This window comes from Pongo abelii, chromosome 15, assembly GCF_028885655.2.
Source record: "Pongo abelii isolate AG06213 chromosome 15, NHGRI_mPonAbe1-v2.0_pri, whole genome shotgun sequence".
Lineage (NCBI taxonomy): Eukaryota > Metazoa > Chordata > Mammalia > Primates > Hominidae > Pongo > Pongo abelii.
The window spans coordinates 106,455,203-106,475,638 of NC_072000.2; the positions used below are offsets into that span (position 1 = coordinate 106,455,203).

Sequence of the window (20,436 nt, forward strand, 5' to 3'; positions counted from 1 at the left end):
ATTCAGAGTTGGATTTGGATGATAATTTAATGTAGTTCTCACCTTCTAAATATTACTTAAAATTGTTTTACAAAAATTTCAGCCTAGAAAACTGTTTCAGTGTATAGAAGTCATCGGCCATTGTTTTTGTTTTGCTTTGTTTGAGACAGGGTCTCACTCTGTCCCCCAGGCTGGAGTGTAGTGGTGCAACCATGGCTCACTGTAGCCTCAGCCTTCCCTGTTTCAGATGATCCTCCCACCTGAGCCTCCTGAGTAGCTGGAACTATAGGTGCACGCCACCACACCCAGCTAATTTTTGTATTTTTTGTGGAGTCAGGGTTTTGCCATATTGCCCAGGCTGGTTTCAAACTCCTGGGCTCAAGCGATCCACCTGCCTCAGCCTCCAGAAGTACTAAGATGTGTGAGCCACTGTGCCTGGCAGCCATTGTTTTAGAACTGTTAACTCCACATCTTTACTCATTCCTCTAAATTGTAGCAAATTTAAAATGTCTGTTGAAATTATATAAAATAAATGCACAATTGCACTTAAAATATTTTTGGCCAGGCGCAGTGGCTCACACCTGTAATCCCAACACTTTGGGAGGCAGAGGCGGGTGGATCACCTGAGGTCAGGAGTTCAAGACCAGCCTGGCCAACACGGCGAAACCCCATCTCTACTTAATACAAAAAATTGGCCAGGCACAGTGGCTCATGCCTGTAATCCCAACACTTTGGAAGGCCGAGGCGGGTGGATCACCTGAGGTCGGGAGTTCAAGACCAGCCTGACCAACATGGAGAAACCCCGTCTCTACTAAAAACAGAAAATTAGCCGGGCGTGGCGGTGCGTACCTGTAATCCCAGCTACTCAGGAGGCTGAGGCAGGAGAATCGCTAGAACCTGGGAGGCAGAGGTTGCAGTGAGCTGAGATCGCGCCACTGCACTCCAGCCTAGGCGACAGAGCTAGACTCTGTCTCAAATAAATAGTAAATATATTCTTAATCTTTATGGAGATAAAGAAATTAGGACTTGTGAGACATTTTAAAGGTAATATCCTGCTTTTTAAGGAATGCTTGCATTTTGTAAGATCTTCATAATCATTTAAGAGATCAGCTACTTACCCTATTCCAGAGGGTTTAATACAGAAAAGTCTCTCATTTCTTAGCTCTTCTGAGCAGCTAGCTGTCCTTTCTCTCATTAGAGTTGGAGCTCCTGGCTGTTTGGTTCATTCTCACCATGCTTTGCTCTGTCTTCTCCCACCCATCGACCCTCATCCACTCCTGCTGCTACTCAGCTGTGAAGTCGATCAAGAAGCAGCACCTGGTGGAGGTGAGGTCCATGGCCAACCCTCCTGCTGCCGTGAAGCTGGCGCTGGAGTCCATCTGCCTGCTGCTGGGGGAGAGCACCACAGACTGGAAGCAGATCCGCTCCATCATCATGCGGGAGAACTTCATCCCCACCATCGTCAACTTCTCTGCAGAAGAGATCAGGTGAGAAAGTGGAAGTGCCAAGGTATTGCCAGAAATTGAAATCAGCTGTTCAGGCCAGGCACGGTGGCTCACGCCTCCAATCCCGGAACTTTCGGCTTTTCAGGCCAGGCACGGTGGCTCACGGCTCCAATCCCAGAACTTTGGGAGGCTGAGGCAGGTGAAGTGCTTGAGCCTAGGAGTTAGAGACCGACCTGGGCTACATGCGACACCCTGTCTCTACAAAAAAATACAAAAATGAGCTGGGTGGGGTGGCATGCGCCTGTAGTCCTAGCTACTTGGGAGGCTGAGGTGGGAGGATTGCCTGAACCCAGGGGATCAAGGCTTCGGTGAACCGAGATCACACCACCGCACTCCAACCTGGGTGACAGAGAAAGACCCTGTCTCATTAAAAAAGAAGAAAGAAATTGTTCCGACGTTGAGCACATTTTCAGCTTTCGCCTGAGAACCAAGGGTCAGTCTAGCTCATCCCCAGTGGTCAGTCACTGGGGCAATGAGATGGGAGCTGGCTCTGGTCTCTTCCATTTTAATTTTATGAAAACTCTTCCTTGCTTTTGTCCTGCATGTGTTTAGAAATATCATTCATCTTTTACAGTGACGCCATAAGGGAGAAGATGAAGAAAAATTACATGTCCAATCCAAGTTACAATTATGAAATTGTGAATCGGGCTTCCCTGGCTTGCGGCCCTATGGTGAAATGGGCAATTGCACAGGTGATTAACACAGCCAGGAGCTCCCGTGTGAAAGGTGACCTCTTTTCCTGTCACTTAAATAACAATTATCAATTGGTTCTTCCCAGCTTAACTATGCAGACATGTTAAAGAGAGTGGAGCCCCTACGCAATGAGCTGCAGAAGCTGGAAGATGACGCCAAGGACAACCAGCAGAAGGCCAACGAGGTGGAGCAGATGATCCGAGACCTGGAAGCCAGCATCGCCCGCTACAAGGAGGAATACGCCGTCCTGATCTCAGAGGCCCAGGCTATCAAGGCAGACCTGGCAGCTGTGGAGGCAAAAGTAAGATTATCATCATTCATCCTCAGTCCCTGCTGTGGAAGCAGAGATTAACACACTTTAACATGCGCTGTATGCACCATGCTGGCCTCAGTGAATTAGCTCTTTAACATCTGTAAGGCCCCTGAGGACTTTTTTCCTGGAAAATAATACACAGTGAGTATTCACTAAGTGTTGTTAATTAGGATAGATTGATACAAACTGGACACTTTACAGCCATTGAATCCCCCAACGGCAGCCCCAGACCTGTTTGCTCTGCTGCCTGGGGGCCTCGCTCCGTACCCAGCTTCTGCCCCGCTGAGATTCTGAGTCTTGTGTGGTCATTAGTTATATATGATCTGGGTCTCATCTCCTTTGGGATTGTGAACAACTTGGGCACGTTTCTAACCCACCCAAAACCCTGCACATAATGTGGATGAACCGATTTGCAGGATTCGGTATAAATCCTGAAAGGCCTGATCCCTGAGCATCTTGTTTGGTTTTCCTTTTAGGTAAACCGGAGCACTGCTCTTCTGAAGAGCTTGTCTGCTGAACGTGAACGATGGGAAAAAACAAGTGAAACTTTCAAAAACCAGATGTCCACCATTGCTGGGGACTGTCTCTTGTCGGCTGCGTTCATTGCCTACGCGGGTTACTTTGACCAGCAGATGCGTCAGAACTTGTTCACTACCTGGTCCCATCACCTACAGCAAGCCAACATCCAGGTGAGAATCGCGGGGAATTCAAAAAGGATGTGCGAGCAGTGTGAGGCAAGCTGGTGTTTAGTGCACAGTTAGAGTCTTAACTTGAGAACAATCCCATCTGTGGCTTTGAAGAGGAGGAAAGGTAACGGCCTTGCCTTTCAGTTCCGTACAGATATTGCCAGGACGGAATACCTTTCCAATGCTGATGAGCGTCTTCGCTGGCAGGCCAGCTCCTTGCCTGCTGATGACCTTTGCACAGAAAATGCCATCATGCTGAAACGATTCAATAGGTATGAGCTCGGGTGCCAGGGAGAGGCATGGGAGGAATGTGGGTGGTGATCTTGAATGTTTTTCAAAATACACCCTTGTTTGAAGAGAGGAATAGAAAATGGGGCGTGGGCATACAGTGCTGGCAGCTTGGTGCTCCTCTGATGGTGGGGCGTGTGCTGTTCTCTTTATTGTCAAGTGTCTGAGTTATTCTGCAGTGAATGCTTCTTGTAACCTTCTAAAATTGATTGGCAGGGGCCAGGCGCAGTGGATCACGTGAGGTCAGGAGTTTGAGACCAGCCTGGCTAACATGGTGAAATCCTGTCTCTACTAAAAATACAAAAAAATTAGCCAGGCGTGGTGGCATGCACCTGTAATCCCAGCTACTCAGGAGGCTGAGACAGGAAAATCTCTTGAACCCAGGAGGCAGAGGTTGCGGCGAGCCGAGATCACGCCACTGCACCCCGGCCTGGGCAACAGAGCGAGAATCCATCTCAAAAAAAAAACATAAAAATAGGCCGGGCACGGTGGCTCACACCTGTAATCCCAGCACTTTGGGAGGCCAAGGTGGGCAGATTACGAAGTCAGGAGTTTGAGACCAGCCTGGCCAACATAGTGAAACCCTGTATCTATTAAAAACACAAAAAATTAGCTGGGCGTTGTGGCAGGCGCCTGTAATCCTAACTACTCAGGAGGCTGAGGCAGGAGAATTGCTTGAACCCAGGAGGCAGAGGTTGCAGCAAGCCGAGATGGTGCCACTGCACTCCAACCCGGGCGACAGTGCGAGACTCCATCTCAAAAAAATTAAAAATAAAATGGATTGGCAGGGTTGTGTTTGGGGGTGGACATTCAAACAGTCCTCCTCTGTTACAAGAACTGAAAATAGCTAGTTAAAGGGGAAGTGCTACCTGTTTTTCTGCTTAGGAAAGACAGAATAAGAAATGGGACGTAACTGCAGTGAAGATGGGCTAGGTGCTGAGAGGGCTCCATGTCTCACCAGCTGGTGCCAACAAGAATATGAATCAATCAGTACAGCCTGTGCACAGGGCTGGATTTGCCTAAATGACCCTTTGACCTAGGAGTTCCACTTCTAGGTGTTCATTCAACAGTAGCCTGGCCTAGGTACAAAATGTGTGTGTGTACCAAGTGTGTACCAGCTGAAGACTGGAGATAACTCAGATGGCCCTCCTGAGGTCTCACCACACCGTGGTGCTGGGTAGTCTTTGCCAACACAGGACATTCTAATACAGGCTGGACAGGTGCAGAGCGGATGGTGAAGGCCTCCCCCAAGGCCACAACTCCCACACTGACACGTGTCTGTAAATGCTTAGACCTTCTCTGTAAAGACAGATGAAAAACTGGTGAAAGCCATCACCTGGGGAAGGGGCTTTGGTGACCAGAGAATAGGGTCAGCAAGGCGGGGCAGCGTGGTTCTTCTCACCTACGCTGTTTTATAGTTTGAGTTTTGTAGACGCTTGTGTGTATATTACCAGTTGGGCTTTTTGTAGCGTTTTATCTGGCTAGGCCGCAGGTAGATCACATTAGCTTGTTTGTGCCCGTCTTTCCTCATTTGTAGATGGTTTGATAACAGTGTCAGCCTCATAGGGCTGTTGTGAGGATTACGTGAGGTAGTGTCTGTAATTTGACACGGTCCTTGGCAATTAAAATTCTGTATAATGTTAATCCCTTGATGCTGCTACAGCATTGGTGTCGATACCTGCTGTCTAGCAGGATCGTAAACATGAAAAAGCTATTCTAACAGTGCAGGATGCTGAGAGAGGATGATTGTCCCAGAAGGAAAAAGATTTTTAACTGTGGCCCTCTTGGTGTATGACTCAAGCTGCCTCCTCATGCCAGTAGTTCTTCAAAAGGATGAGGTGATGTTAGCATCAAGCATGTAAGCTTTATTGGTAAACCTGAAAACGTCTCCGGAAAGCACTCTCGGGTGGTGGTAATAGCCTATCAGGGTCTCTCATCAGGGACTCGGCTAACCGTGATCCTGTGCTTTCCCCATTCGGTGTTTCAACCTTCTCTTCTGTGGCCTCATCCTCAGGTATCCGCTGATCATTGACCCCTCTGGACAGGCCACAGAATTCATTATGAATGAATATAAGGATCGTAAGATCACACGGACCAGCTTCCTGGATGACGCCTTCAGAAAGAACTTAGAGAGTGCACTGAGATTCGGTAACCCCCTTCTGGTCCAGGTTGGTGTTGGCCTTTGAATTCTTGAAACACTGCATTCAAGAGTGAATTCCTTTTTGGGGGCTGCATTTAGTTTTCAACTTTGTAAGACTTCATTTTGTATCAGAAGGATAAAGCTTTGAGGTGGTTCTATAATAGATAAATTCAACAGAATCATTATTTGCATTTAAAATTCTATTCAGAGGCCGGGCGCGGCGGCTCACACCTGTAATCTCAGCACTTTGGGAGGCCAAGGCGGGTGGATCATCTAAGGTCAGGAGTTCGAGAAAAGCCTGGCTAAACCCTGTCTCTACAAAAAATACAAAAATTAGCCGGTTGAGGTGGCGGGCACCTGTAGTCCCAGCTACTCGGGAGGCTGAGGCAGGAGAATCACTTGAACCCAGGGGGAGAGGTTGCAGTGAGCCGAGATCATGCCACTGCACTCCAGCCTGGGAGACAGAAAGAGACTGTATCTCAAAAAAAAAAAAAAAAAATTATATTCAGTACAGCCATAAAAAGCAAGAAACAGCCAGGCGTGGTGGCTCATGCCTGTAATCCCAGCACTTTGGGAGGCCAAGGCAGGCAGATCACAAGGTCAGGAGATCAAGACCACCCTGGCCAACATGGTGAAAGCCCGTCTCTATTTAAAATACAAAAATTAGCTGGGTGTGGCGGTACACACCTGTAGTCCCAGCTATTCGGGAGGCTGAGGCAGGAAAATTGCTTGAACCCGGGAGGCAGAGGCTGCAGTGAACCGAGTTCGCGCCACTGCACTCCAGCCTGGGTGACAGAGCGAGACTCCATCTCAAAAAAAAAAAAAAAAAAAAGAACAAGAAAAATGTTCAAGAGACAAGAACAAGGAACATGTTCCTTTGCGGGAACATGGATGGAGCCGGAGGCCATTATCCTCAGCAAACTAATGCAGGAGCAGAAAACCAAGTACCAGATGTTCTCACTTAGAAGTGGGAGCTAAATGATGAGAACACATGGACACACAGAGGGAACAACACAAACTGGGACCTTTCAGAGCATGGAGGTTTAGGCTTATAACCAGGGTGATGAAATAATTTGTACAGTTAACCCCATGACAAGTTTACCTATGTAACAAACCTGCACTTGTATTCCTGAACTTAAAAGTTAAAAATTTGTTTTTAAATAAAGCACGTAAGGTCACTAGGAAGCATCAGATTTGCAATGAGATGAATTCATTATGCAAATTGAAAAAAATTTTTAAGAAATGAAATAAAATGCCATTCAGAGGGTCTGTGTCAGCACTGTCCCCAGAACTTTCTGCAGGGGCAGGAATGCCTTATGGTCCACACTGTCTAGTGTGGTAGCCACTAGCCTCGGGTGGCTACTGAGCACTTCCCATGGCTAGTGTGACTAGGAACTGAGTTTTAATTTTTTTTTTTTTTTTTTTTTTTTTTTTTGAGACAGAGTGTTGCTCTGTCCCCAAGTCTGAACCTCCCAGGTTCAAGCAATTCTGCCTCAGCCTCCCAGGTAGCTGGGACTACAGGCATGTGCCATACACCCCCAGCTAACTTTCATATTTTTAGTAGAGATGGAGTTTCACCATGTTGGCCAGGCTGGTCTCAAACTCCTGACCTCAGGTGATCTGCCTGCCTCAGCCTCCCAAAGTGCTGGAATTACAGGCATGAGCCACCACACCTGGCTGAGTTTTTAATTTTAGTTCATTTAAATGTAAGTAGCCACACATAGCTAGTGGCCACCGTACACAAGTGGCGGGTGGCTTTTGGAAAGGTATGCTTATCTAGAGTAGGACAGCAACAAGCATTTGGGTGAAGATAAAGCTACAAAGCCCTGACCATCAAGTTCCACCCGTGTGGTATGCAGGATGTGGAAAGCTACGATCCAGTTTTGAACCCAGTGCTGAACCGTGAAGTGCGGCGCACAGGGGGGAGAGTGCTGATCACCCTCGGGGACCAGGACATAGACCTGTCGCCGTCATTTGTCATCTTCCTGTCCACCCGGGATCCAACTGTAAGGAATGGGACCCTTCCCCAGGGAAATCTGGCAGGATTTGGTTTTGAAGCTGGATTAAGACAGACTGTTCTGTTACCTATTTTGGCAGGTCGAGTTCCCACCAGATCTCTGTTCCCGGGTTACTTTTGTAAACTTCACAGTTACTCGTAGCAGTTTACAAAGCCAGTGTCTAAATGAAGTACTTAAAGCAGAAAGACCTGATGTGGACGAGAAACGATCTGATCTTCTTAAACTTCAAGGTAGGATCTGGACCTGTGGCTTTTAGATGGTTGGCGCAGGTGAAGGGGCTGAACTTTTAAGTGACTACGATGTTCCACGTTTGTGGCAAACACTTCTGAGAGCATACCTTTTGAAGGATTATTGCAAACTCTGGATGTTTTATTCATTTAAGGGGAATTTCAGCTCCGTTTGCGTCAGCTGGAAAAATCTCTACTACAAGCTCTGAACGAGGTGAAAGGGCGCATTTTGGATGACGACACGATCATAACCACTCTGGAGAACCTGAAGAGAGAGGCTGCAGAGGTCACCAGGAAAGTTGAGGAGACGGACATTGTCATGCAGGAGGTGGAGACCGTGTCCCAGCAGTACCTCCCACTCTCTACCGCCTGCAGCAGCATCTACTTCACCATGGAGTCCCTCAAGCAGGTGGGTGCCTTGGCCGCGCAGAGGCTGGCGGGCCCCGCACAGTAGCTCCTTGGCCGTGCAGAAGTTCAGCGGGGTGCCGAGGGAGCTGCCTCACCGCTGCCCGCTGCTTCCTTTCAGATACACTTCTTGTACCAGTACTCCCTCCAGTTTTTCCTGGACATTTATCACAACGTCTTATACGAGAACCCGAACCTGAAGGGTGTCACCGACCACACACAGCGCCTGTCCATTATAACGAAGGACCTCTTCCAGGTAGAGTGAGGTCCTTAGCCGCTGCCCGGCGGGGGGAAGCAGGGTGCTGCTTCTCTTATGGAACAACATCGCCTCCTGCTCTTGTCCCAGGTGGCATTTAACCGAGTGGCGCGAGGCATGCTGCATCAGGACCACATCACCTTTGCCATGCTGCTGGCGAGAATCAAACTGAAGGGCACCGTGGGGTAAGAGCACCCACACCCACAGGAGGGTGCCGTGTGGCTGGTGGCCCACAAGGCTTTCATGATCAGATACATGCTTTTATTTTTTCTTTTCTTTTCTTTATTTTATTTTTTGAGACGGAGTCTCCCTCTGTTGTCCAGGCTGGAGTGCAGTGGTATAATCTCACCTCACTCCAACCTCCACCTCCCAGGTTCAAGCAATTCTCCTGCCTCAGTCTCCGAAGTAGCTGGGACTATCGATGCAGGCCACCACACCCGGCTAATTTTTTTTGCATTTTTAGTAGAGACGGATTTTCTTCATGTTGGCAGCCCAGCCTGGTCTCAAACTCCTGACCTCAAGTGATCCGCCCACCTCGGCCTCCCAGAGTGCTGAGATTATAGGCCTGAGCCACTGTACCCGGCCTGTTTTCTCTTTCCTTTGAATCACAACTGTTATTTTAGTGACAGTGGGAGTGAACGTGAGAGACCCTAGCTAACCTGTTGCACCCTTCGCAGGGAGCCCACTTACGATGCAGAATTCCAGCACTTCTTGAGAGGAAATGAGATTGTCCTGAGTGCTGGCTCCACCCCCAGGATCCAGGGCCTGACTGTGGAGCAGGCGGAGGCGGTGGTGAGGCTGAGCTGCCTTCCCGCGTTTAAGGACTTGATTGCAAAGGTTCAGGCAGACGAGGTGATTGTTCTCTTGAATGTTCCCAGTGATAAATATTGGCCTTTTCCCAGGAAATGTAAGGAATTGCATGTGGTATAAAACCCAGAATGTTGTGCCTGCGCTCTCGCGTCAGACTCTCGCGTCAGTCGTGGGTTCTGCCCCAGAGGCCAGCCCTGCTCCATGGGTGCTTCCACTGTTGTCTCCACAGCAATTTGGCATCTGGCTGGACAGCAGCTCCCCAGAGCAGACCGTGCCCTACCTCTGGAGTGAAGAAACACCTGCAAGTAAGCCCCGCTGTGGTTTTCTTTCTGGACCTGAATGTAAAGTTGGGTTTTGCTACTTAAAGGGATGCTTTCAAGAAACACAGTTTCTAGCCTGGGCAACATAGTGAAGCCCCATCTCTACAAAAAATAAAACCTTAGCCAGGCATGGCGGTGCACACCTGTAGTCCCATCTACTTGGGAGGCTAAAGCAGGAAAGTCACTTGAGCCTGGGAGGTCGAGGTTATGTGAGCTGTGATTGCGCCACTGCACTCCAGCCTGGGCAGCAGACAGAGGCCTGTCTCTGAATGAATGGTCACTGATTCCCAAGATAAGTATTTCAGTGTTAAAACTTTTTAAGGAAACCACTTAGGGAGATCGCTTCTAGGTAGGTGTTGGCTTAGAAGTAAATCAGAAATTTCCAATTCCTATTCATCTCATGCTTCAAGACCACAAGAGAACTAGATGGGGAGCTCCTGCCTGACGGTAAGGAGTTAACTGGCTGTATTCATGCTGCAGACAGGAATGGAATGCCATCAGCCGTTTTTGAGTGTATTAGGCCAGACCCTGGGCTAGCCAGGCTGAGAGGAAGTGTCAGACTGTGGAGGGCAGAGCGTGGAGCCCCCTTCCTGAGTACCTTCAGGTGTTCTCAGGAAGTGAGCAGGTATTAGTGTAGTAATTTAAAAATCAGCAAATGGCACCTTGTCCTACGGATACATCCAGGTAGTAAGGTGTTCTCACAGGCGTGCCCAGAGGGCTCACGGAAGGCACAGGAGATGTGGCTGAATTTCCTGATTTGAGCTGATCCTGAAATGCTGAGCGTTTGCTGAGTGGGTGCTTTGGGAAGAACAGTCCAGGCAGGGGAGGGCATCTCCGAGTCCATGGCTTCCACCCAGCACCCACCCTCTGTACCTGTTTCAGCACCCATTGGCCAGGCCATCCACCGCCTGCTCCTGATCCAGGCTTTCCGGCCCGATCGCCTGTTGGCCATGGCCCACATGTTTGTTTCAACAAACCTTGGGGAGTCTTTCATGTCCATCATGGAGCAGCCGCTCGACCTGACCCACATTGTGGGCACAGAGGTAATGTCCTGGTACAGCCCGGGCTTCCCAAGGGACTCCATGCCCACCTCCCCAACCACAGCTGGCAGCAGCCCTGGCATCTGCTCTCACTCCGGGCTACAGTCTTCTCCTAAGACCAGGAACTCGCTGCAGATTCTCAATTACTGGCTGCATGGTGCCCACCCCTCTGGGCCCAGAAAGAACATCTTCTTAGGCCCCTCACTCGGGGCTCTCCTCTCCCTTGACAGGTACACACTATTTGCTGGCACCGCAATAACTTCTGCCTTCTTTGTTTGCAGGTGAAGCCCAACACTCCTGTCTTAATGTGCTCTGTGCCTGGTTATGATGCCAGTGGGCATGTCGAGGACCTTGCAGCCGAGCAGAACACGCAGATCACTTCAATTGCAATCGGTAAGGATGCTTGATGGGCTTCATGGGCTGGAGCCCTGCAGGATTCGTGGTAGGCATTGATGTCCGAGGCTGCCGCTGCTAACACTAAGTTTCCCTGCACCAGGCTCTGCAGAAGGCTTTAACCAAGCAGATAAGGCAATAAACACTGCTGTGAAGTCGGGCAGGTAGGCCTGTTCTCTTTGGCTGAAGAAAGCCTTAGTCCCCAGGCATTCAGGCAGGCAGCCTGGCGTGCTGTGTGACTCTCACTTTGTGTGTGCAGGTGGGTGATGCTGAAGAATGTGCATCTGGCCCCAGGGTGGCTGATGCAGCTGGAGAAGAAGCTGCATTCCCTGCAGCCGCATGCCTGCTTCCGACTCTTCCTCACCATGGAGATCAACCCCAAGGTGGGTGGTTGAAGGAGTGGAGACGTTGCAGGCTGGCCTGGCACTGTCCTGTTGGCACGTGTGTGGTGGAATTGAACAGGCGCCCGCAGCCACACCCGAGCCATAACGGGAACGGCGCTCTCCCTTAGGTACCTGTGAATCTGCTCCGTGCGGGTCGCATCTTTGTGTTTGAGCCACCGCCAGGGGTGAAGGCCAACATGCTGAGGACGTTCAGCAGCATTCCCGTCTCACGGATATGCAAGGTAAGTACCTTGTCCTCCTGGTATGCTTTCTCCATAGAAGCCAAAGCCCAGTCCCATCACCAAATGCAGAAGTGGGTCTCTGGGGCCCCCGGAAGTGCCATGTGGTGAACTGCACAGCTGCTTTTGCTTTTCAGCCATGGGTAAAATTTCCTTCCATGGACAGGCACCTTGGCTCACACTGGTAATCCTAGCACTTTGGAAGGTTGAGGTGGGATGATCACTTGAGCCCAGGAGTTCAAGACTGTCTGGGCAGGCCAGGTGTGGTGGCTCACTCCTGTAATCCCTGCACTTTGGGAGGCCGAGGTGGGCAGATCACTTGAGGTCAGGAGTTCGAGACCAGCATGGCCAACATGGTGAAACTCCGTCTCTACTAGAAATGTAAAAAATTAGCCAGGCGTGGTGGTGGATGCCTGTAATCCCAGCTACTGGGGAGGCTGAGGCAGGAGAATCGCTTGAACCCGGGAGGCAGAGGTTGGCAGTGAGCTGAGATCACGTCACTGCACTCCAGCCTGGGCGAAAGAGCAAGACACCATCTCAAAAAAAAAAAAAAAAAGACCTGTCTGGGCAACGTAGATCGTGTCTCTCTATATAAAATTTCCTTCCTGTGAGCAGGTTGAAAAGTAAAAGCCATGTTTGATTATGGGGTGTGATGAGGTCCTAGAAGAGCAGAGATGCCCACAGAGAAGCTGGGACTCAGAGCTGTGTCCCCCGGTGGCAGGCAGTCTCCTCTCCCCCAGCACAGGCCCCCGAGACCAAGCAGAACCTTCCCAGGCGCCAAGTGAAGACCCAAACTCTTGGGCGAGAGGAGGGGGATTGTGGCAGGGGGTTCGTTCTGTCAATTCTGTTCTATTTTGTGCCACATTCACCTTTTCTGACATTCTTAGAAACTCTGTTTTCTCTAGATTTCTTACTGGCTGAATAAATTCTCTGATGGTCTCATTGGATGACATGTCTATTAATAGAAAAGTTGGCATACTTTTCTCCTAGCAACAGCACTCGTGTGAATCTGCTGCCATCGTCAGGATGTGGAGAGCTCTTTGTAAAGCTTTGGCTGACCTGGCATCTGCGCTGATCTTGGCGAAGTGCTGTTTTCTAATGACTCTGTGCTTGGTCACTTTCCTCACCAGTCTCCCAATGAGCGTGCCCGCTTGTACTTCCTGCTGGCCTGGTTCCATGCGATCATCCAAGAACGCTTACGATACGCACCACTGGGGTGGTCAAAGAAGTATGAGTTTGGAGAGTCTGACCTGCGGTCAGCTTGCGATACGGTGGACACGTGGCTGGATGACACGGCCAAGGCAAGTGTGGGCCATGCCAGGACAGGCAGCGGACATGTACCCGGGAAGGATGCCGCAGGGCGTGGTGCTGAGAGGCCAGACTCTGCGTGGAAGAGCGAGCTGACCCCTCGTGACCGCCAAAGCCCAGCTGGCATGGGGAGTGAGGAGAAAAGCTGTGCCCCTCGAAAGGAAGCCCTGGGCCTGCCCGCCTCCGACCACACACACGAACCCTGCTTTTCCTCCCCCAGGGCAGGCAGAACATCTCGCCGGATAAGATCCCGTGGTCTGCACTAAAGACCTTAATGGCCCAGTCCATTTATGGCGGGCGCGTGGACAACGAGTTTGACCAGCGTCTGCTCAACACCTTCCTGGAGCGCCTGTTCACAACCAGGAGTTTCGACAGTGAGTTTAAGCTGGCATGCAAGGTCGACGGGCATAAAGACATTCAAATGCCAGATGGCATCAGGTATGCTGCTGCCTGCTGGAAGGGAGACAGCTGTGACGTCAGGGCATCTGGTGTCACTCAGAGGTGACCCCTGACATCATTTCCAAATGCACTGGTTTTCTAGGCGAGAGGAGTTTGTGCAGTGGGTGGAGTTGCTCCCCGACACCCAGACGCCCTCCTGGCTGGGCCTGCCCAACAACGCCGAGAGAGTCCTCCTTACCACACAGGGTAGGTAACGAGGATCCTCCCCACACGCGGGGTGGGTGACGAGGGTCCTTCCCTCACGCGGGGTGGGTGGCGAGGGTCCCCACACGCAGAGTGAGTGTGTGCTGCTGTCCCAGGGCCCTCCCTGGTTATGCTGGGTGTGGCTCTGTCAGCCTCGGCCTTCCTGCCAGTCTCCAGCTGCTCCTAGCTCCACTCCAAGGGGAGGCAGAGGAAAGAACTGGCTCTAACAGGGATCTTTTCTGCAGCATCAACTCAGTTTTAGAGAAAAGGCCTGATATTTATGTAAATGAGCCTAGAAATAACATTTAGATTATCATCTCATATTGAAAAGCAGTTACTGGCTGGGCACACTGGCTCACACCTATAATCCCAGCACTTTGGGAGGCCAAGGCGGGCAGATCACTCGAGGTTAGGATTTCCAGACCAGCCTGGTCAACATGGCAAAACCCCGTCTCTACTAAAAATACAAAAATTAGGTGGGCGTGGTGGCAGGCACCTGTAATCCCAGCTACTCAGGAGGCTGAGGCAGGAGAATCATTTGAACTTGGGAGGTGGAGGTTGCAGTGAGCCGAGATCGCGTCACTCTACTCTAGCCTGGGCAACAGAGTGAGACTCTGTCTCAAAGAAAATAAAAAATAAAAAAGGCCAGGCGCAGTGGCTCACGCCTGTAATTCCAGCACTTTGGGAGGCCGAGGTGGATGAATCACCTGAGGTCAGGAGTTCGAGACCAGCCTGGCCAACATGGTAAAATCCCATCTCTACAAAAAATACAAAAATTAGCTGGGTGTGGTGGTGGGTGCCTGTAATCCCAGCTACTCGGGAGGCTGAAGCAGAAGAATCTCTTGAACCCAGGAGGCAGAGGTTTCAGTGAGCCGAGTACGCGCCATTGCACTCCAGCTTGGGCAACAGAGCAAGACTCTGTCTCAAAAAAAGAAAAAGAAAATAAGTTTCTTTTTTTTTTTCTTCAAAAGTTGAAAAGTACCTGATATTAAGTGATTTTTTTAAAACGATTCATCTTCCCTAGAATTTTTTAGCAGTCTTTTTTTCCTTTTCACTTACAAGATGTTTTTTAAGACTTCAAGTGCTGTGAGCCAGAAGGGAGCTAAGAAATTCTCTACCCCAGTGGATCTCACAGTGTGGCTCCCAAACCAGCAGCAGCAGCAGCCTCCCCAGAACTTCTTAGAAATGCAGGTTCCCAGCCAGGCGCGGTGGCTCAAGCCTGTAATCCCAGCACTTTGGGAGGCCGAGGTGGGCGGATCACGAGGTCAGGAGATGGAGACCATCCTGGCTAACACGGTGAAACCCCGTCTCTACTAAAAATACAAAAAAAAATTAGCCGGGTATGGTGGCGGGCACCTGTAGTCCCAGCTACTCAGGAGGCTGAGGCAGGAGAATGGCATGAACCCGGGAGGCAGAGCTTGCAGTGAGCCGAGATGGTGCCACTGCACTCCAGCCTGGGTGACAGAGGAAGACTTTGTCAAAAGAAAGAAAGAAAGAAATACAGGTTCCCAGGCCCTGCCCAGACGCACTCTATCAGGACTAGGGACGGGCCCGCAATTGGCCTTCACAAAGCCTCCAAGCACAACACGTGGGGTTGACAGCAGCTGATCAAATCTCAACTTTTTGTTACGGGAAAAAGTCACGAAAAGCTAAGAAGACAAGGGCATTGGTGAAGCTCACAGCTGGTTAACAGGACAGAATCGGGAGGGAAAGCCAGGTGATCTGGGCGGGTCTGGAGGGAAAGCCAGGTGAGCTGGGCGAGGCCAGAGCACACTGCAGGCACCACAAGGCTCAGGGTAATCCCAGCCACATGGTGGCAGTCACAGGCCAAGGGACACTGTGGTGACCAGTTTTCTGAGTTAAGAGGGCAGGTGGCACCCCTTCCTGGAGCCCTTCTCGAGCACCCACTCATTCATGGTCGGGCTCAAAGTGGGCCGGGGCTTGACCCAGGTCTCACAGTGAACCCAAACCCTGGGTCCTGAAGAGCCTTGAGTCTTTGGACTCAGGCTGCTGGTTCTGTTTTTTTGTTTTGCTTTGAGACTGAGTCTTGCTCTGTCACTCAGACTGGAGTGCAGTGGTGCAATCACAGCTCACTGCAACCTCAGCTTTCTGGGCTCAAACGATCCCCCCACCTCAGCCTTCCAAGTAGCTGGGACCACAGGTGCCACCACCACACCTGCCTAATTTTTTGTAGAGATGAGGGTCTCACTATGTTGCCCAGGCTAGTCTTGAACCCCTGAGCTCTAGAGATGCTCCCGTTTCAGCCTCCCACAGTGCTGGGATTGTGGGCATGAGCCACTGTGGGTGTCTTGCTGGGTCAGTTTTAATAGTCATGTACTTGACCTGGTAATTCTTCTTCTGTATTTGTCTCCTTAGCTTTCTGGTCAGGCCATTGTCTGTGCTTTAAAAACATATATGACTGACCAGGTGTGGTGGCTTATGCCTGTAATCCCAGCACTTTGGGAGGCTGAAGCGAGCAGATCACCTGAGGTCAGGAGTTCAAGACCAGCCTGGCCAGCATGGTGAAACCCTGTCTACACTAAAAATACAAGAAAAAATTAGCCAGGTGCGGTGCCGCATGCCTGTAATCCCAGCTACTTGGGAGCCTGAGTCAGGAGAACCGCTTGAACCCAGGAGGAAGAGGTTGCAGTGAGCCAAGGTCACGCCACTGCACTCCAGTCTGGGTGACAGAGTGAGACTCCGTCTCAAAAAAAAAAAAAAAAAAAAAAAAATATATATATATATATATATATGTACACACGGCTGAGCACCTTCCAGATTTTGCTGCAGTTCCCAGTGTGGACTCACTCACCATGTGGCTTTACATTCAAGTCCCTTTTCCCTCTGTGATTTCTTGCCCGTCCCCTCCCTCCCTCCTGCTGCGACTGTGGGACTGTGGCCCAGGGGTGGACATGATCAGTAAGATGCTGAAGATGCAGATGTTGGAGGATGAGGACGACCTGGCCTATGCAGAGACCGAGAAGAAGACGAGGACAGACTCTACATCCGACGGGCGCCCTGCCTGGATGCGGACGCTGCACACCACCGCGTCCAACTGGCTCCACCTCATCCCCCAGACGCTGAGCCACCTCAAGCGCACTGTGGAGAATATCAAGGTAGCTGAGAGGGTGGTGGGCTGGCCAGGTCTCAAGGTCCCAGGTGCTGGGTATGGTCACGGACCATTGTTCCGTGGACCATTGGTTCCATTGTGCCGGACAGAACATACTCAAACCGGTGTCACCTCAGGGCAGGTGTCCAGCTGAGCCCAGGCATTGGGCAAGATGAGTTGGCCCTTTTGAAATGGACTGAAAACACTCCAGAAGATTATGAGATAGGCAGACAGCTTCCACAGCAAGCAGCCGCAGCCCTTCCTCCCTAGAGAGCCCCGAGAGCTGCAACTCAGGCAGGGGCCTCAGCGGGTTTCTGAGCAGCCTCAGCTTCACACAAGTTCGGTTCCAAGTCATGCTCTGCCAAAGCTGTCCGTGACCCTGGACAGTTCGGAAGCTCTGGGGCTCTCACCGGAGGCCGAGTTACTTCTGTTTGACCTTTACGCTGGAGAAGGGACCTCTTCCTAACTTCTCTTCACCCTTTTGAACGATTTTAGGATCCTCTGTTCAGGTTCTTTGAGAGAGAAGTGAAGATGGGTGCGAAGCTGCTTCAGGACGTTCGCCAGGACCTTGCGGATGTCGTCCAGGTGTGCGAAGGAAAGAAGAAGCAGACCAACTACTTGCGCACGCTGATCAACGAGCTGGTGAAAGGTGCGTGAGAGGCCGAACTCGTGGTGTGGCCTCCGGCGGGCACCTTGGCCTGGGGCCACGACCCAGCCCAGCCACACAGCATCACGTGCGGACAGCCAGGCCTGTGGGAGCTTCCCTCTGAGAGCAGCTCTGTGCTCTTACCCTCAAGGTGGGCGGGGGGAGGGGGAGGGGCTTAGAAATGCTGAAGAATTTGTTTTTCTTCTCTGCTGGTTCACTGAATGTCGACCAAAATCTTTACACAACTTCTGCAGTTTTTTAGGGGTCTTCCAAGACAGTGAATGGGGAATGTGGTGGTCCAGGATGGTGACAGACAGTAGTAGGTTACGGTCTGTGAAGAATGGGTGTCCCCCAGGACAGTGGAAAAGCAGGGGCAGGCAGGCATGGGGGGCTCATCCAAAGTTGTGGGGAGCCCCCAGCATCCTCCTATTTGCCCCAAAAGCCCTAATCGCCAGGAACACTGAGCCACTTGTGTGACATGAGTTTTTAGCTGCGGTTTTACTTGAATGTGATTATGGTCCTCCAGAAAGACACACCTGGACTAATTTGACCCTAGAAACTGCACGGTTCTGAGACATGCTCTGGACCAGCCTGAGCTAGAGCAGATGTGGTGAGGGCGGCGCCAGGGGCATAACGCGCAGCCTGGGAAAGGCAGTAGGTGGAGCCGCCAGCCGCCTGTGTGGGCAGCCAGGATGCCGGAGCACTTGCAGATTTGTCCCATCTGTGCTGGGTGAGTTGTGAGAGCTGACGCCCTGGGCTCTGTGTGCTTTGGCTGCAGGGATCTTGCCTCGGAGCTGGTCCCACTACACGGTGCCTGCCGGCATGACCGTCATCCAGTGGGTGTCCGACTTCAGCGAGAGGATCAAACAGCTGCAGAACATTTCACTGGCGGCTGCGTCTGGTGGCGCCAAGGAGCTAAAGGTGAAGGCGCTCCTGACGAGTCTGGGGTGGTCAGCAGCTATCCTGGGCTGGGGTGGGAGTGGCTCTGGGGACAAACACAGGGCCCAGGTCTGACCTGAGCTCCTTCCCCTGGGGGCTGCTGCTTTCCACAGAACATCCACGTGTGCCTGGGTGGCCTGTTCGTGCCTGAGGCGTACATCACTGCCACTAGGCAGTACGTGGCCCAGGCCAACAGCTGGTCCCTGGAGGAGCTCTGCCTGGAAGTCAACGTCACCACCTCACAGGGCGCCACCCTTGACGCTTGCAGCTTTGGAGTCACGGGTGAGTGGAGTCTCACAGAAAATACTGGCTCTTCTTTGCCGGTGACCTCGGTGGCCTGAGACCATTGTTCCCAGATACATGCACTTACGGTGACCGGCTGGTGGTTGGGTGGAGCCGCCGTGTTTGTCAGCCTCTGGGCGCCCTGTGACCGGGGTTTGCGTGGCTGTTGTGTTCACCTCAGCCTGGGTTTTGGCTTCTGCCTCACAGGTTTGAAACTTCAAGGGGCCACGTGCAACAACAACAAGCTGTCACTGTCCAACGCCATCTCAACCGCCCTTCCCCTGACGCAGCTGCGCTGGGTCAAGCAGACAAACACCGAGAAGAAGGCCAGTGTGGTAAGGAGGCACTGCCTTTCCCGGGCGTTCTGCAGGGCCCCTGCGGTAACAAGGGCAGAGGCGGCTCCTCTTCTATGCCTGGGTTCCACTTGGAACGGGAAATGAGGTTCACAGAGGAAATCCATTTCACACCTGTCCAAACCTCTCCTTGCCGGGCCCCATCAGCTGTCCCGGGCAGTCTTCCAGTTTTCTTACTTTTTCCTTAAGCCACCAGTAAACCCCTCTGCGTCTCCTGCAGGTGACCTTACCCGTGTACCTGAACTTCACCCGTGCAGACCTCATCTTCACCGTCGACTTCGAAATTGCTACAAAGGAGGATCCTCGCAGCTTCTACGAGCGGGGTGTCGCGGTCTTGTGCACAGAGTAGAATTAAACTTTTCTAGCTACCCCTTTCTGTAATAGTGAAAGTTGGTATTTAACATTTATTCATTTTTAAAATATTTGGAAGGTCTGAGCTTGCGCAAAGAAAGTGGTTGGGCTGAGGTTGGAGGAAGCTGAATGGAATGTGACGGTTGGGAGTGGTGGAAATTGGAAGGATACCAGGAGGTAGTTGGGAAGGCCAATGGCGTGGCTCCTTTGAGGAAATAAAACACTAAGCATGAGCCGGCTCCGCCTCTTCTGTCTCCGCTTTCGTCCCAGGGCACAGAGCCTTGCCTTCCGGGCAGCCCACAGCAGCCATGCCCCTCCCCGCCTCACTTTCATCATGAGTTCGCTCCAGAGCGGCCACAGCACTCATGAATGAAGACCTTGGGGCCCCTTCACAGACACAGACGCAGCCAGCTGTGGCTCTGAAAGCCCTGGGGCCCAGGCACAGTGGTTCACACCTTTAATCGCAGCACTTTGGGAGTCTGGGAGTTAAAGACCAGCCTCGGCAACATAGTGAGACCCCGTCTCTACAAGAAATTAAACCAGGTGTGGTGGTGCGTGCCTGTAGTCCCAGCTACTTGAGGGCTGAGGTGGGACGATCACCCAAGCCCAAGAGGTCGAGGCTGCAGTGAGCTGTGATCTCACCACTGCACTCCAGCCTGGGTGACAGAGCGAGACCCTGTCTCAGAAAAAAAAAAAGCCGGGCGCGGTGGCTCACGCCTGTAATCCCAGCACTTTGGGAGGCCAAGGTGGGCAGATCACCTGAGGTCAGGAGTTCAAGACCAGCCTCAACATGGAGAAACCCCGTCTCTACTAAAAATACAGAATTAGCCGGGCATGGTGGCACATGCCTATAATCCCAGCTACTCAGGAGGCTGAGGCAGGAGAATTGCTTGAACCTGGGAGGCAGAGGTTGCGGTGAGCTGAAAAAAAAAAAAAAGGGCAGCCCCCAGCCGCTTGTGTTCTTGACCGGGGCCCCAGGACTTGGCTCCAGACAAGGGAGTTTTCTGCTCCAGACAAGGGAGTTGCCCATGGCCGCCCGTGGTCATGCACGTGCCCTAGCACGTCCATTCCCACACGACCTTCCAGTGGTGACGATGACAGTGGCCCATAC

The 20,436-nt window shown here is 51.5% G+C and overlaps 1 protein-coding gene across 1 annotated transcript in view; it reads left to right on the forward strand.

Moving 5' to 3' along the window:
- DYNC1H1 (dynein cytoplasmic 1 heavy chain 1) overlaps positions 1–19,558 on the forward strand; it is an 88,801-nt gene extending 69,243 nt beyond the window's left edge. The window contains exons 52-78 of the mRNA XM_024231796.3: positions 1,271–1,466; positions 2,059–2,176; positions 2,263–2,478; positions 2,967–3,179; positions 3,321–3,448; positions 5,479–5,632; positions 7,464–7,610; positions 7,702–7,852; positions 8,005–8,258; positions 8,376–8,510; positions 8,601–8,695; positions 9,188–9,362; positions 9,550–9,625; positions 10,523–10,683; positions 10,962–11,073; positions 11,177–11,237; positions 11,333–11,456; positions 11,585–11,698; positions 12,826–12,996; positions 13,224–13,441; positions 13,545–13,648; positions 16,550–16,761; positions 17,250–17,403; positions 18,179–18,321; positions 18,453–18,621; positions 18,829–18,956; positions 19,195–19,558. Coding sequence (XP_024087564.3) covers positions 1,271–1,466; positions 2,059–2,176; positions 2,263–2,478; positions 2,967–3,179; positions 3,321–3,448; positions 5,479–5,632; positions 7,464–7,610; positions 7,702–7,852; positions 8,005–8,258; positions 8,376–8,510; positions 8,601–8,695; positions 9,188–9,362; positions 9,550–9,625; positions 10,523–10,683; positions 10,962–11,073; positions 11,177–11,237; positions 11,333–11,456; positions 11,585–11,698; positions 12,826–12,996; positions 13,224–13,441; positions 13,545–13,648; positions 16,550–16,761; positions 17,250–17,403; positions 18,179–18,321; positions 18,453–18,621; positions 18,829–18,956; positions 19,195–19,323 — 4,058 coding nt within the window. The 3' untranslated portion in view covers positions 19,324–19,558. The remainder of the gene's footprint in view (positions 1–1,270; positions 1,467–2,058; positions 2,177–2,262; positions 2,479–2,966; positions 3,180–3,320; positions 3,449–5,478; positions 5,633–7,463; positions 7,611–7,701; positions 7,853–8,004; positions 8,259–8,375; positions 8,511–8,600; positions 8,696–9,187; positions 9,363–9,549; positions 9,626–10,522; positions 10,684–10,961; positions 11,074–11,176; positions 11,238–11,332; positions 11,457–11,584; positions 11,699–12,825; positions 12,997–13,223; positions 13,442–13,544; positions 13,649–16,549; positions 16,762–17,249; positions 17,404–18,178; positions 18,322–18,452; positions 18,622–18,828; positions 18,957–19,194) is intronic.
- The last annotated feature ends 878 nt before the right edge of the window (positions 19,559–20,436 follow it).